A 15,744-nucleotide genomic window follows, 5' to 3' on the forward strand; every position below is an offset into this window, starting at 1 on the left:
ACTCTCTGGGACACAGGCAATGGAATTAAACACCTGTGGGTTTGAATGTTACCAGCTGTCTCTTATTAGCTGTGTGATATTGGGCAAGTTATTATAACATTTCAGAGTCTCAGTCTCCTCATTAGTATAATGCTGGTAAAATCACAGGCTGAGGATCAAATGAGTTATATCTAAAGCTCTTGGCATTTTATTTTGTGCTTAAGTACTTAAGAAAGTTTTGACTACTGCAATTACTAATAATTCTTTTTCCTTAATCACTGTAACAATTCCTTGCCTAATATGAAGAAAATGAGTATTTCAACACTTGCTTGTTAGACTTATTGTAATGAATAATAAAATTATATATAAGTATACCTATAGTTTATCTTTAATAAATGTTAGTTCTCTTCCTGTCCCATCCCTCCTTGAAATAGTCTGCAGATACAATGTTCAGCTAATTTCTTGTCATATTTTTATAAAAATTCACTTCAATATAGCTTCCCATGGACATTTCATAAGGTGAAAGATGTTTCTTAAAAACACGGATTTCCAATTGCAGAAATTGGTGCAGAACAAACCAACTGAATCAGAATCCCAGGGTGGAGACTTGCATTTTAAAAATTTTCTCAAGGGAGTCTGATATACTTCAAAGCATAGAACTCTTCCAAGGCTGGGAAGTTATAAAGAAAATGTAAAGACAGGAAATCTGGTAATGTATATAATGTGATAGAGTAAGTCATACAAGTGTGAAATAATTATCAATAGAAGGCAGGAAAGTACTAAAAATACAGATTATAAAATTTTAATAAAATGTCTTATCTAGCATCCATGACCTATTGAGGAGCAAGAACATTAGAAAGTAAAGTGCACTTTATTGATATCTGTCAATAATTTAACCCTGAGTGGTAGAGCAGTCATTCTAGAAAAAAACTACTGCTTATTGCCCCTTATGTAAGTTACTTACAATGACTTCAAGTAGTATGGTGGATAATGCGTTGCTCCATTTACTAAGGTTATCTATCTATCTATCTATCTATCTATCTATCTACCTATCTAATCTATCATTATCATCCATCTATCATCATCATCTATTAAAATGAATGGCTGGTGCAGAGGGCTATGACCCATAATTTTTCAAAACAAGAAGGTTATTTTCAACTCTTGCTTTTAATGCTCATCAGTCAACATCATCCTATATTCGTGGAAAATTTTTCTCTTCCTTCAACCTAAAATGCCTTTCTCAGCACTCTTGCACATTAATTTTCTAAGTATACAGTAAGCTCAAATTGGCTGTCTATGTTGTTATGCTGGGTATTTATACAGAGACTCTTGCTCTTGACAAGCAATGCAAATATATATTTCTGGCAAATCAAATGACCAAGTTGTAAAATTAGTAATCCATGAATTTGTCATGTGTACATCTATCTTATCATAATTGTCATAAGTAACTATGCTGGGTAGTTAAAAAAAAAGTGTATTGCCTAAATTAGGTCATTAAAAATGGTTAATACATACATTTTCAAGTTAAAATAATTTGAGAAGGATGCAGACTTACTGCAAGGATTCTAGGGTTTTCACTTCATTACATCTCTAGGGACTATCCAGCATTTGACCTACTTTTGACCTCTGTACAAAGCAGGATGGTAGAATAGATAGGGCTTAGGATTGTCATCAGAGGATATGGTTATGGCCCTGCTTCTGTCAATTATTAATCATGTTATTTTGGTGTGAGACTTCGTCATTTGGCAATAAAAGTTACTATTAGTAGATGCCTAAAATGTTCCAGAAACTTTCTTAAGTGTTTATTGGCCTTATGTCATTTAATCCTCATATTAAGTATGGTGTCATTCTCCCCATTCTGTAGAAGAACAAATTGAGGTCCAAGGAGTTGTGCAATTTTCTCAAGGTCAGACCTCTGGTGAGTAACACTCAGATGATGAACTCCAGTTTACCTGTCTCCATGGCCCGTGGACTTAACCACTGTGAAATACTGCCTCTCAAAATGTATGGAATAAGGAAAATATATCTCATATATTTTCTTTTAGAATTTGCAATACCTGATATAAATGTTATTGTTAAGAGGATAGGTAAGTAAGCTCAATTTTTTTTCTTTTTTTTTTTATACTTTTCAGATAAAGGGAACTTAGAGGATGAATCAACTTGGTAACAAACAACTCCAAAACTTACTAGCCTAGATATAGTCTTGTTTTAGCTCATAATTTTGTGGGTCAGTGCATTTGGGCTAGGTTCAGCTGGACAGTTCTTCTGGACACATACATAAGAGCAAGGCAGTTCTGCTCCTGGGAATTAGCCGTGATTCATCTGGGGCAGAGATAAGAAGTTTTAGCTGTCAGGGTCACTCTATTTCTTTTAGGTATTTATTTCTTTTAAATCCTTGCTCTATTATATCCTCTGACTTGTTTCCTAATACTGGTTCTCTTTGTAGCAAATCTGTGTGTGTGTGTGTGTGTGTGTGTGTGTGTGTGTGAGAGAGAGAGAGAGAGAGACAGAGACAGAGACAGAGATTGAGAGATACTGGCATATATGTCTCTCATCATCAAGCAGGCCAGTTAAGACTTATTCTCATAGCACCAGGGTAAGGTTCCAAAAAAGAGAGAGGACAGAAGTATGCAAGACCTTTTGAAGCCAAGGCTTTAAACTGGTACAAGATCACTTCCACCTCATTCTGTTGGCTAAGGCAAGTTACAAAGCCAGTGCAGATTCAGAGGTTAGAGAAAGAGATTTGATGGGAGAAGATGCAAAGTCACATTATAAAGGGGGCATATCTATAGGGTGGGATGGGCAATTGTGGCCATTTTTTAATCTGCAGAGGAATTGTGTCCATGAATATATGGCTCTTTGAAGGTGAAGAATATTTTTAAAATCCTTATACTGAACTTTAAAAGAGTTAATTTGTTCAACTGTTAAACTTTCACAAGTATGTCCTCCTGACTGTCACAATGTGGCTTAATGAGATCAATCCACGTTTCTGGTGGTGATGTAGTGCTCCCTGTCGGTAGTCCTTCTGTGATGCTGACTGGAGGACATAAAGAAAGCAGCATTTCAATTACTTCTCAGCCAGGGGTAATGTCCATGGGGTCTTTTAAATCCTTGCTCCTCACAGGCCAACAAAGGAGATCACAACTGTTTGTTCCACCTCAGTTTTCCATTGCCATCTTTCAAAAATTTGCTTTCTTTTCACTTTTATCTGTCTTTTACAGAAGCATCAGGGAGTTAGTTAGCTGGAGGGGTTTTCTGTTCTCTCCTGTCTTATATAATGAAGCCTGGATATTTGTCTTAGGATCTTCCCCTCTTATACTGACCAGAAAAAAAAAAAAAAAAAAGAGAGAGAGAGAGAGGGAGAGACTGTATTTCATTCACTGCTTTGTTTATCAAATCTCCATGGGTATGCACATCTCTTCCTTCTATCTTTCCACGTTCTTATTTTCAAACTTATCTGAAATGTTCTCTAGTTTCACATCTAGTGCTTTGTGAATCACAAGAAAAGTCTGAATTCTTCTAAAAGATGATCCTCTTGTCGATGTGATTATTTCTAGATAGCTTATATAACCTTAGGCTCAAATTGATTCATTAGACCTTTGTTTTCTCATTTCCCTTCCATGAGTCTTTTGCAGCATTCCCCCCCCCCCTTTGGTTTCTCTGTAGATCCCTCATAATACAAATTTAATTTTATCAAGCTAAAGGCTTCCATTATTGATTTCTGCCATCTGTATGAGTTATCTTTCTGGAAGTCTTATAATTTAATGTGAATATTTCCTCCATTTAAATTAAAAGGGGTAATTCATGTAAAACATTTTGCACATAGTAAGATCTCAGTAAATGTTATCTATTATTATAAATGCTTCTGTTACTACACTTACTATTGCTAATTTATTTTAAAGCAAACCATATGCCTTTTTCTCCCTATTGAATTTACATTAAGCTATATAAAGAACCATCTAGATAATATGAGAATGTATGTTATAATTTGAATATAATTTTTCTTTGGAAATTTTCTGGCAGTTGAAATTTACTATCACTTATTTTAAGAAATGCCTCAGAGATTGATAATAGTACTAAACTAGAATCACTCCCTCAGCAGTTAAGCTTTACACTTGTGTGTGTGTGTGTGTGTGTGTGTGTGTGTGTGTGTGTGTTAGTAAAGGCAAATTTCTGTTGTCACAAGGCTGGGTCCATATAGCTGTTCCTGAGGTTATTACCACACATGGACTGACATACTGTTAGTAAATTTCTTATGAGTGGATACATATCGTATTTTCTTACATTGGTTTCCTAGACATTAATAACCTTCCAGACACTTTTTAGTTCTTTACTTTGTTTAATGATCTACTGTCATAATAGATAGGTGTTCTCTTAAGGAACTGTTTATATTTAACTGTCCACCCTACAGTCCTATATATTGTGAAAACTTTCTTATATAGTAATTCATAACTCTTGCACTTTCTCAATCGCGGTGTCAATATCGATATGTTTTTCAAAGAGACTTCTCCCCACGTACAACCTGGTGTTTTACCTACTCCACAGATTTCAATCCTTTCAAGCTATACCTGTGGAATAGAGTCTCTCACTCTCTCTCTCTCTCTCTCAATATACACACAGACACAAAAACACACGCTCTGTTTGGTGGTGTGAAATGGTATGGGTTGAACTGTGTCCCAGCACCATCCCCCTCCCCCCACCAAAACAGAAAGATGTTGGAGTCCTAGCCTCCAGTGCCTCAGGGTGTGACCTTATTTTGGAGATAGGGTCTTTACAGAGGTGATCAAGTCAAAATGAAGTCATTAAGGTGGGCCCTAATTTGTTATGACAAGTGTTCTTACATAAAAAGGGATACACAGACATGCATAGAGGGAAAATGATGTGAAGAGACACAGGGCTAAGAGAGCCATCTGCAAGCCAAGGAGAGGGGCCTGGAATAGGTCCAGTTCTCACAGCCCTCAGAAGGAACCAACCCTGACCACACCTTAATTTCTACCTTTTGCCTCCAGAACTGTGAGATCATAAATTTCTGCTGTTTAAACAGTCCAGCTTGTGGTACTTTGTTATGGTAGCCCTAACAAACTAATACAAGGCCCAATAAAAATTTGAGAGGAAGAAATTGGCTAATTAGATAATTGCTTTGGTACTTGGATATCTGTAGCTCGCCTCTGTTGCTTCTGATAAAGAAACCTGAATTTTCACTTGCTAGAGCATTATGTTCCTGGAATAAACTTTTTAAACTTGTTTTGTTTTATATAACCATGATGTGGTGACTGGAGACCTACATTTGACTGGAAAGAGCAAGCCAGAGCCATGTGTAAGACGCGAGAAACAAGACTCACTTGTCACCTGTAAGTAGACCTCTCTCTCCCATCAGCTGTCATTAAGGAAAAAAAAAAAAGGAATTGGTCTTAGAGATGCTCTCTCACTTGTTGGGAGGGGTGGGGCAGTGGGAAGAGAAAGGGTGTGGAGAGTGGGGTGTAAACAAGGCAGGCAGAAGCTCCAGAGAGGGTGGGGATAGAGCTTCACGGAAGAAAAATATATGAACCTGGTTGGTACAAGAGAGCTTCCCCAGACCCACCCACCCACCCACCCTTTCCTGAGCTCTGTGCTCTGGCGCGGGTGGTTGACGGCGAGTGGTGCGGAAGGGACAGCTCTAGCAGCGGCTGCTTTCGGGGGAGAAACAAAACCTGCAGGTCCGGGTCGGAGCCGGGGGACTTCCCCTTCAAGTGGGTGAGCCCTGCTGACCTCCGGTCAGCTCCGCTGTGGCCGCGGCCAGCCGCTGTGCCGGCTCCCGGCGGGGTCGCGGAGCGCCGGCTGGACCCGCCCCGAGCTCCATGGTTTGCCCAGCCCTGCGCGATGGTGACTCGGGGCGCGGAGGTTGGCGCGGGGCGAGCCGGCAGCTCGCAGAATGAAGGCGGGGAGCGCGGCCGGCGGCCGGCGGGGGCTGGCTCCGCGACCCCAGCGCCCCGAGAAGCGGCCCAACCACCTGAACCCGGAAAACGCCAACAAGTAGTTTCTCGTTGGAGAAGGGCGGCTCGGCTGGGTGTCAGGACTCAGTCCGGCTGCCCGGAGAACCTCGTCCACTCGGAAACCAAAGCAGAACCACTTTTCTGTCGGTCTCGTTAAGGTATCTGGGGGCGGGAGGGAAAGGGGGTGATGTGCCGGGAAGGGCATGCTGACCCTGCAGACAGGCATCCCCCCCACCCCCCTCCCGTTCCGCAATGGGAATGTGGAGGTGAAGCCCTGGGGAGAGGTGGCTGGGAGACTGGAAACGGGGACACTGTCAGCTCAGGGATCCGGGGGGTGTGCCTCCAGCGGCTTTTCCCAGGGCCTCGCCCCTCCTAGAAAGCAACCCCCCCCCACTCTGCATCCCCCAGGCGTTTGTTTTTCTTGGGAAGGGGGATGGGGTGGGATGCACTGATCATTCGTATTCTCAAAAATGGAACCTAGTTAGTGGTTTCCTTTCCCAAGTAATAATAATATTAACAACAGCAACAACAACAGTAATAATGTGAAAAGGAAATTGGATCAGGAAATTAGTCACAGGTCTCCTTGGTGAAAGGCAACAGCAGGGAGCGTTCAGTCTTTTTGCCTGGTCCGTGAGGGAGAGTGGGAGTGAACCGAGAACAGGGCACGCAAAGGGCACTCCCCGAGTGCCAGGGCGCTGCGAGCCGTCCCGAGTACCGAGGGTACGCGTGGAATGGGGGCTCTCCGGCCCGACTGGGGGCTCTCACCCAACACTGCCAAGTTGCCTCAGCGGAGAAACTCCTTGGCTAAGGGAACTGCCTCCAGGCCAAGGAAGGAGGAAAGAGGGTTTAGGGGAGGGGAGCAGAGGGGCCAGGGCAGGGGGAGAGTAAGGAGCAAGAGAGGAGGAGAAACGTTCTAGGAAGTAGAGATAAGGGCTTTGGGGAGAGGAGAGGAGAGGAGTGGGGGTTCGGGCCTAGAAGCAGGTTCTCTGTGAGAGGGGACGGAGGGGAGGGAGGGTGAAGGGTGAAAAGATGAAGTAGGAGAGATCAGAGGAAGGGGAGAAAGGTGTGAGGCAGGAAAGAAGGTGTCCTGGAAGGTCAGGGAGGCTGGGACCACTTTCCTTGGTGTTCTGGAAGCCTGGGGAAGGTGTGCTGCTTGAGGCGGGGACAGGGCTGGGCGCGCATCTCCTTCTGGGAGGGTCAGTTGCCCCTCGCCTGTCTCCAAGCCTGCATCCTGGGACTCGGGCTCGGCGTGGGGGTGGGGGTCATGGTGCGGCTCTGACGGCCGAGATCTTTAACTTGGCGCTGTGTTCGCCTCCCCCCAGTCATGTCTGAGCCACAGAGATGGGCAAGATCGAGAACAACGAGAGGGTGATCCTCAATGTCGGGGGCACCCGGCACGAAACCTACCGCAGCACCCTCAAGACCCTGCCTGGGACGCGCCTGGCCCTTCTCGCCGCCTCGGAGCCCCAGGGCGACTGCCTGACGGCGGCGGGCGACAAGCTGCAGCCGTCGCCCCCTTCGCTCTCGCCGCCGCCGCGACCGCCCCCACTGTCCCCCGGGCCGGGCGGCTGCTTTGAGGGCGGCGCGGGCAACTGCAGTCCCCGAGGCGGCGGCGGCGGCGGCGGCGGCGACCACCCCGGGGGCGGCCGCGAGTTCTTCTTCGACCGGCACCCGGGCGTCTTCGCTTATGTGCTCAACTACTACCGCACCGGCAAGCTGCACTGCCCCGCCGACGTGTGCGGGCCGCTCTTCGAGGAGGAGCTGGCCTTCTGGGGCATCGACGAGACGGACGTGGAGCCCTGCTGCTGGATGACCTACCGGCAGCACCGCGACGCCGAGGAGGCGCTCGACATCTTCGAGACCCCCGACCTCATCGGCGGCGACCCCGGCGACGACGACGACCTGGCGGCCAAGAGGTTGGGCATCGAGGACGCCGCGGGCCTGGGGGGCCCCGACGGCAAGTCTGGCCGCTGGAAGAGGCTGCAGCCCCGCATGTGGGCCCTCTTCGAGGACCCCTACTCATCCAGAGCCGCTAGGGTAAGGCCAGAACCGCCCCCTTCCCTGCTGCTCCAGCCCCTCCAACTCCTTCCCCAATTTTCTGTTCTTTTCCATCAAAGGCCTCTGGGACGCGGGAGGGGGTGGGCGGGAGAAGAGAACAGGGCTCCCTAAGGAGGAGATTAGAAGCCCATCTGGTGTCAGGTAAACTCAGGGACCCTGGCTGCCATCCTCCCGGTCCGTCCCCTTCATCCTCCTCTTCTCCTCCTCCACTCAAACTGAGATTTACTTTAGCAGATGGGAGCTAAAGGGCAAATATCGACCTCTCGGGGAGCAAGTCTGTCTGGAACCTTGTCCTGAAACTGGTATCGTGCTTCGTCCTGATTCTTTTTTTCCTGACTCTTTTGTTCCAACTTTTCCTTTAGTTTGGATGTTTCTTCAGGTCATCACGATTTGACATTTTCAGTGAGGCCTGACACTCCTTCACATCTGACTCAAAGCAGTGGCTCCAATTAGGGATCTAATCTGAAGACAGAGGTGGGGAAATGGAATCTAGTAGGTGGCTGGGTGGGGAGAGGGTGTGCCGGGGGGGGGGGGGGTCATTTTGTGAAGAGAATCTCCTTTGGTCCTGTCTCCTTCCAAAGGAGAAGACTGCTGAATTGTTTGTCCCAGTGAGTTGACCAGAGAGCCCACCTGCACATTGAATTGTGGAGTCTGGTCCTTTCCGCCTTGGGCAGTATCTATGTTTCTTACAGGTTGAATGTGAATCGGTCACTTTGATGCTAGTTTAATCCAGTTGTCTAAATCTGGGTAATTTAGATTGTTGCAAACTTTATTTTACTCTTTAGATTGTGACTCTGTCCTCAATTTTTCTTTTCAGTTTCTAGCTTGAATGACAGTTTAAATTTAGTCCTTGACACTCCCAATTAATTCTTCAGAATCCCATGAAGGGACTGTAAAAGTTACCAATAATAGTTTCTCCAGTTTAAAGGAAATAAAAGAAATATAAATAACCAAAAATTATACAGTATGTGAATGGTTTTTAATTATACCCAAGAATGGAGTAGTGTATTTAGTTAAATCTTTGCGACTGCATGTTTCTGGTTTGCTTCTGACACCCAGAAAAAATAACCCCTAGGCAGCCTCACTTTGGCTCCATCCTCATTATTGTCTTCTTCTGTATGTCAGACGTCTCTGCATCTGAGATATTGTGCAGCTGTCAATCTAATAACTTCTCAGAAGATGTGTTTTTGATACCACTTTAGAAGGCTGAGGATATGTTTTGTTTTCAGTTTGAAATAGAATATATGAAAGAGACAATTTCAAGCATTGCTCCTCTGTTGGATCTGGCATTTAAATGCATACATAAATTTTAGTATATCCACATTATTATATTTGAATATAGAATCAATAACTTCAACTCTGATATCTTCCTTTTAAGACCATTCTATAAATTCAGCAACAGTTGGATTTAAAGCAAAAACAAAAACAAGTGCGTATTTACTTAAGTTAAATCACAGACTCATGACAATTACATCTGTGTTTTTTTCAATTCCAGCTGAGTGCCACAGTGCTCTTTCCACTTGGTGGCTAAAAAGATAATCTGAATTTGTTTTCAGGCTCATCATGTGATTTTTTTTTTCCAGATAGCGCGCTATAAAAGAGACAGAACGTTTTATTATCTTTCCTCATGATAATATAATGTCTTTTATTGTAGGCTAGATTGCATAGCAAAAACTTTATGATGGTATTCAATTTTTATTATTGCTATGGAAATTGATTTTATTGATTATTGGTCAAAGGGTAGATTATTAACTTGAAAATAGTTTTTAAAAAATCTTAGTAAGATTTCATTGTAACAATATTCAGGGTTTGATATGCATCCATTTCAGGTGAGGAAAGAACACAGATATATTAGAGATTAACACAAGGTCAAAGAGCCATTAGAAGCAGAATCAGCTGAGAATCACAGACCTGGAAAATTTCCTTGAGGTCACTTCATGAAGACCCTTTATTTTATAGATGAGGAAAATGAGGACTGCAGATGCTAAGTGATGGCCAAGGTCATACAGCAAGTTAATAGCAGATCCAAAATTATGCTGGAGGTCTCATGACATCCTCCCCAGGTCCTTCTTTACCACAACCACTGATTATAACTGACTGGCTTATGAAATCTCCGCAGATCATGTTGCTCTTGAGATTTAATGCAGCATAAGACAATTCCTAGAATTTGAACTTTGAAAGGTCATCTATGACTTTTTAAAAAATATATGTATTCCAGGACTTTGACTGGTAGAATTTTTACCCTTCACTGCCCAACATTAGAGTGAAAATATGGAATTCAAATTGACTTCTTGAACCCTGTTTGAACTTTGCATTTTTATTGACCAGTCGATGTGTAGTGTTTTTCTTTCTTTTAGACTGGCTAACATTTATGGGACTTGTCTTCAGGGAAATCCCTTTTCAAATTATTAGGGGTTGCCTAAAAAAGAGTAACCAGAAGTTGCCGTTCTACTTAAATGTGATTTAATATTTTTATATGAACTCTTAGTTCAGACTTAATGTTATCTGACTAGTTTGATAAATAAAATTACATTGGGAGGTCACAGAATGAAATTATATTTTCCATGGACATGATTCTAGAAGACATAAATCAATTATCAAGTGTGGTAATTTATAGGTAACTTCAGCTGTGGTCTTACTGCCACAAGTCTCGTTCTTAATAGAAGTTAAGTATTTAACTTTTATAAACCCTCTTTACTTTTTTTTACATTAGTTCATCTTTTATTGATATACTTGAGATGAACATTTTTAACTGTCTGAATTCCTTTTTCAGTTTGTTATACCTGTCATCATCATCTTTATCTTTTCCCAGTATTGAGGATATTGACTCAATTATATAGTAGAAGTGTTTTATTTCTAACTTTTATGATCTTAAGTGCCACACTGAAACAACAGTGATAGGAACGGGATAATTAATTTAATTTTATAACATTGTATTTTTGCTTTCTGTTTTGGTTGGCATTTCCCTCTTCTATTGCTTTATATTTATGATGTAAATACATATTTGAAAGGTCAAGATTGTCCAGGTTAACTTGGTAAGTAAGTTTATATTTATACTTAGATGAATTCTTATCCTTAAGAATAGTATTCCAAAATAGAAATTTATAAAAAAAATCACATATAAGTTGTCATGGAAACCTGTTCTGGAGAAAATGAGATCAGGAAAGAAAAGGAGAGATTATGCTGTTGATGCCATTGAGTGATATTTACAAATAGCAAAAATCAAGGATGCCTAGATGTATTTGTGAAAATGTTATGCATTGTATCTTTCCAATTTAATATCTAAGTTTAAGAGGGAAATGAAGCTTGTATGTGCTTTCCTCTGAAAACATTAGATCATAGGTAAGTAGACGGGTGTCAAGGAGAAATTCTTTGATAGAACTTCTAGATTATTTAGAAGTTAAAAAAATAAGATAAAGGCAAAATACTAGAATCAAATTATTTTAAATAATTTCCTCCCTATATTAAAGAGCTGAGAGCTGTTATAAGTTCTCCTTATCTCTCTTCTTCTTACCTATTTTTTGGGAGGAGTGAAGGTGATTGAATTAGGTTCTACTTTACAGGGTGGCTCTTCCTTGGTGACTTGTATATAGTTGGTTAGCTGATAGGACGTTTTTTTAATTTGAAAGAGCATTTTATTTTATTTTATTATTTATTTATTTATTTAGAATTTTATTTATTTATTTAAGAGAGAGGGAGAGAGTGAGTCGGAGGGAGAGAGAGAGAATCTGAGGTAGACTCCCTGATGAGCACAGAGCCCTATACTGGGGCTCGATCCCATGACCATAAGATCATGACCTGAGCTGAAACCAAAAGTCAGATCCTCAACCGACCGAGCCACTCAGGTGCCCCCAAACAGTAAAAAGAATAACTGCTATGGAACCACATTTAAGATGTTGGCTTTTTGGTCTTTGGGTCTAGATCATTTTATATACATTCTCTGGATCTTTATCTAATATATCACTACGTGCAGATCATCCTGAATCATACATGGGTTGTGATAGTGAATCCATCATTTTTTTAATCTTGAAAATCTTCACTTCATTAGCATTTTAAATTGGTTTATTTCCACAGCATTATTAAAATATACTCCTCAAAACTATTAAAATTCAAATTTCAACATATAGAATTGGATTCAGAATTGCACATACTTTATTTACTTTTTACAGATCATTTTTTCCTCTTCCTCAAACCACAAAACAAAATAGTAAAGAAGTGATCTAAATAACCACTTGCTAGCTTAAAATGTAACATTTAATTTAAAAAAATTAAAGTAAGGATAATTGAGGCATATTTTAAGATTAAAGAAAAAAAGTATTAATTTTTCTTTTGTAACTATTGCTCCAATTCAAAGAATTATTGGCCAAATACAGCTTGTTCATATAATATTGTTGTCAGTTATTACAAATTTTAGAATATTTATTTAGTCAACAAATATTGGTTATGCAGTCACTCAACTATGGAAGTTACTGGGAATGAATGGAGAAGATATAGTCCTTTGCCCTCAGTAAGCTCACCACCCTATTTATAATAAAACATTTCTTAAAAACATTATCTATTAAATTAAGAAATGCAAAAAAATTCCAGAGATGTTAAAGATAAATTTTCCTCAAAAAACAAACAACGAAAAAAACAACTCAAATGGGAATATTGCCTGACACATTAAGGAAAACATTCTATTTAGAAATGATGATAAGATATTGTTAGTCTTTTTCTTATTATGAAAGTGTTAGGCTGTTTTAATCTTGATTTTTCTGTTTGTAAGGTGATTTATAGGCTCTGTCTTTGCAATATTATTGGAGAATGTGATGAAGGCTGTACTTATACAAAACAACCAAACTATTTAGGGTGTGGTCACGTGTCTTCATACCTTCCATTTTAATTAGAGGTCATGGCCAGTTATATGGCAGTGCAAATCCAAACTTCGGATCTCTGAAAAAAGTCTGCTATAAGTAGTATGGTGTTTTTGCATTTGCGCATATAAATATCTAAGTAACTTTTGACCCTTTTCAGGCCACTAATTGTACAGATCACAGATTAATTTAATTTTTGCTTATATTCTGAGTATTGGATAGGTTCAGAGAGTACCTAATTAAATACGTCATTAAAAGAATCAAGGAAGTTCATTAGAAAATTGTATTTTGAGTTGTGTATTTGATCGCAAACTAGGTGATTTGATCCATTGCTGGGCATTAGGTATGCCAAAAGTGGATGTAGTTGGACAGATCAGGTATGATCTTTTTTCTGTGATATTTTGTTAAGTGCTCATTTGTAGACTTGGGTTGACAAAACTAATCAGAGTCAAGGAAATTCTCTGTCAAGAAGCTTATTTTCAAAGCAACTGAAAATAAAGAATGTGTAGGCTTATATAGAAATGCAGGTCAACCTTTCCTGTTTGAAAATGTATATCATTATCACTTATTTTTACTACTACTACAAAAAAAAGTAAATGCAGTAAAGTCTCATATTTTTTGAACTTCTGAGTCATATACTTTTATTATGGCAACCTTTAAAAATATGTCCAAATTGGGGCGCCTGGGTGGCTCAGTCGTTAAGTGTCTGCCTTCCGCTCAGGTCGTGATCCCGGGGTCCTGGGATCGAGCCCCGCATCGGGCTCCCTGCTCAGCGGGAAGCCTGCTTCTCCCTCTCCCACTCCCCCTGCTTGTGTTCCCTCTCTCGCTGTGTGTCTCTCTGTCAAATACATAAAATCTTTAAAAATAAATAAATAAATAAATAAAATAAAAATATGTCCAAATGAAATGGTAAGGGCTCTAAAGGACTAATAAAAGCAACACGGATCTCCAGAAGGAAATACATAGTGGCAGCATAGTCTCAACAATAACCATCAATATATTATACAAACTTAATTCAATTCTTTTTGAAATATGAAGGGGCTTTTTTTTTAGAAGACCAGTCTCTCCTCCCCATATATATAAAAACAGTGCTATCTTTTCTGTTGTGTGTATATATGTATATCTTACAGGTTGAACGGTGGTGATTAATTTTAATATTATGTAGTCAATAGTTTCACAGAAAGTGACTAAAATGTGGGTGTTTGGGAGGACGAGAGAGCAAGAGTTGAGAATATATGGAAGTAGCATTGGAAAACTGTCTGGGGTGGGATATATGAGACGTATACACTAACCTAGATTTTACAAACCAGCTGTGTGACCTTGGAGAATTTACTTCATTTCCTTGAGTCTTGATTTCCTTTGATTTATTCTGAAAAAAAGAAAATGGGAATGACACATTGACTAGCTAGTATCCAAACTTCTTTCCAGCTCTTAGATTTTGAGGTTTGGAGGAAAAATAATGATACTAATTGCTAAAAACCCCTGGTAGTGGGGTGGTTGAGGAACAAAATGTCTGCCCTCATTGTGATTGTACTCTAAGGACCATTACACTAATGAGGTAAACCAGTATTGATTTTTTTTGTGTTTGTTTTTTTTACGCTTATAACTTTCTGCCCTTTTTTTCCTACAGCTGTTGGGTAGCTGCTGCTCTGGTTACCATAGAAACAGGTTAGCTCCTAGCTTCCTGTTTCCATTGAAAACAGCTTTCCCTCAACCACATATTGATCTCAGGAAATCATTTTGCTGTGGCTCTGTCATGAAACCCATAAAGATGATTGGCTCTGTCATTTCCTAAATCTAAGTTTCAGTGCAGGTGTATATCCATCCACCACAAGGATAACTGATTAGATAATCTCAGTTTTATTTCCATTTGAAAAGTGCCTTGTCAAAGACCCCATCCTTTTCCCTTTCCTGTATCTTATACAGAAGGGAAAGTCTTATTCCCTTGAGGATTTACAGATATGGCTAACACATCTAAGTGTTTACAAAATAATGTCAAATTATTCAGCTCTAATCTCTTTCATAACTCATTCTATCAGAATGAGCACAGAGAACTGTATGCTGTCTAGCACACTTCAAATAAATTTATATTTTAATGTACTCATTAATGAAGAATATTTCAAGGTAAATGTATATATGTATTATAGTATTCCATATTTCTCTTTTGGGAAGATAGTTTTTCTATTTCAAGATATACATATTTACATAAAAAGATATACATATTTACATTCACTGTCATTAATACATACACTGTCATAGATACATACTCAGGATATATGTTTGTAAAATTTTAATATGGTTAAGCCATGGAAGAGATTTGTAGGAATATGGCTTAAAATTTTGATTTGAGAATATTAGTGTGTGTGTGCATGTGTGTGTGTATTATGCATATCCATCCAAAATATATGCTCTTTTAATGAGATTGATTACTGGCATATATGACAGACTTCTGGTATTCATGAGGCATAGAACTGGGAGGAAACTGGTGATTACCTGGCACAACTGCCTTAATTCACTGGTGAGACAGCTTACTTGTTCATAGCTGTGGCTAGCTGTGACGGTAGGAGGGCTAGAATTTAGATCTTCTGACTTATGCTATTCTTCCCATTCAATCTCAGTTGCTTAGTCTGGACTGTGTTTAACATCAGATGCACAAAGTTTAGTTCTTAGGAAGCAGCAAGCATGTTAGGAATAGTATGGGGAGGGTCTGCCCTCTTCTATGTCCTATTGTTCAATAATAGCAGGGCAATTGTTACTGTTTTATGTATTCACTTTATTTCCAGATCCCAAGTCAGATGCAGCCTTCCATTGCTGCCTTCTCTACCAGTTCTAGATCTCACTGTTCTGCTACCTTTCAAGCCTCATAACTAACCTGTTTATGC

The 15,744-nt window shown here is 40.3% G+C and overlaps 1 protein-coding gene across 18 annotated transcripts in view; it reads left to right on the plus strand.

The window, feature by feature from the left end:
- Positions 1 to 5,234: 5,234 nt before the first annotated feature.
- The window catches only part of KCNC2 (potassium voltage-gated channel subfamily C member 2), a 194,220-nt gene continuing 183,710 nt past the window's right edge, over positions 5,235 to 15,744 (plus strand). For 16 of the 18 annotated variants that reach the window (XM_032420344.1, XM_032420356.1, XM_032420349.1 and 13 more), the window contains exons 1-2: positions 5,568 to 6,109; positions 7,274 to 7,988. In XM_032420344.1, coding sequence (XP_032276235.1) covers positions 7,293 to 7,988 — 696 coding nt within the window. In that variant the 5' untranslated portion in view covers positions 5,568 to 6,109; positions 7,274 to 7,292. The other 2 variants (XM_032420343.1, XM_032420342.1) reach the window with 2 other exon arrangements.

This window comes from Phoca vitulina, unplaced genomic scaffold, assembly GCF_004348235.1.
Source record: "Phoca vitulina isolate PV1807 unplaced genomic scaffold, GSC_HSeal_1.0 scaffold23, whole genome shotgun sequence".
NCBI lineage: Eukaryota > Metazoa > Chordata > Mammalia > Carnivora > Phocidae > Phoca > Phoca vitulina.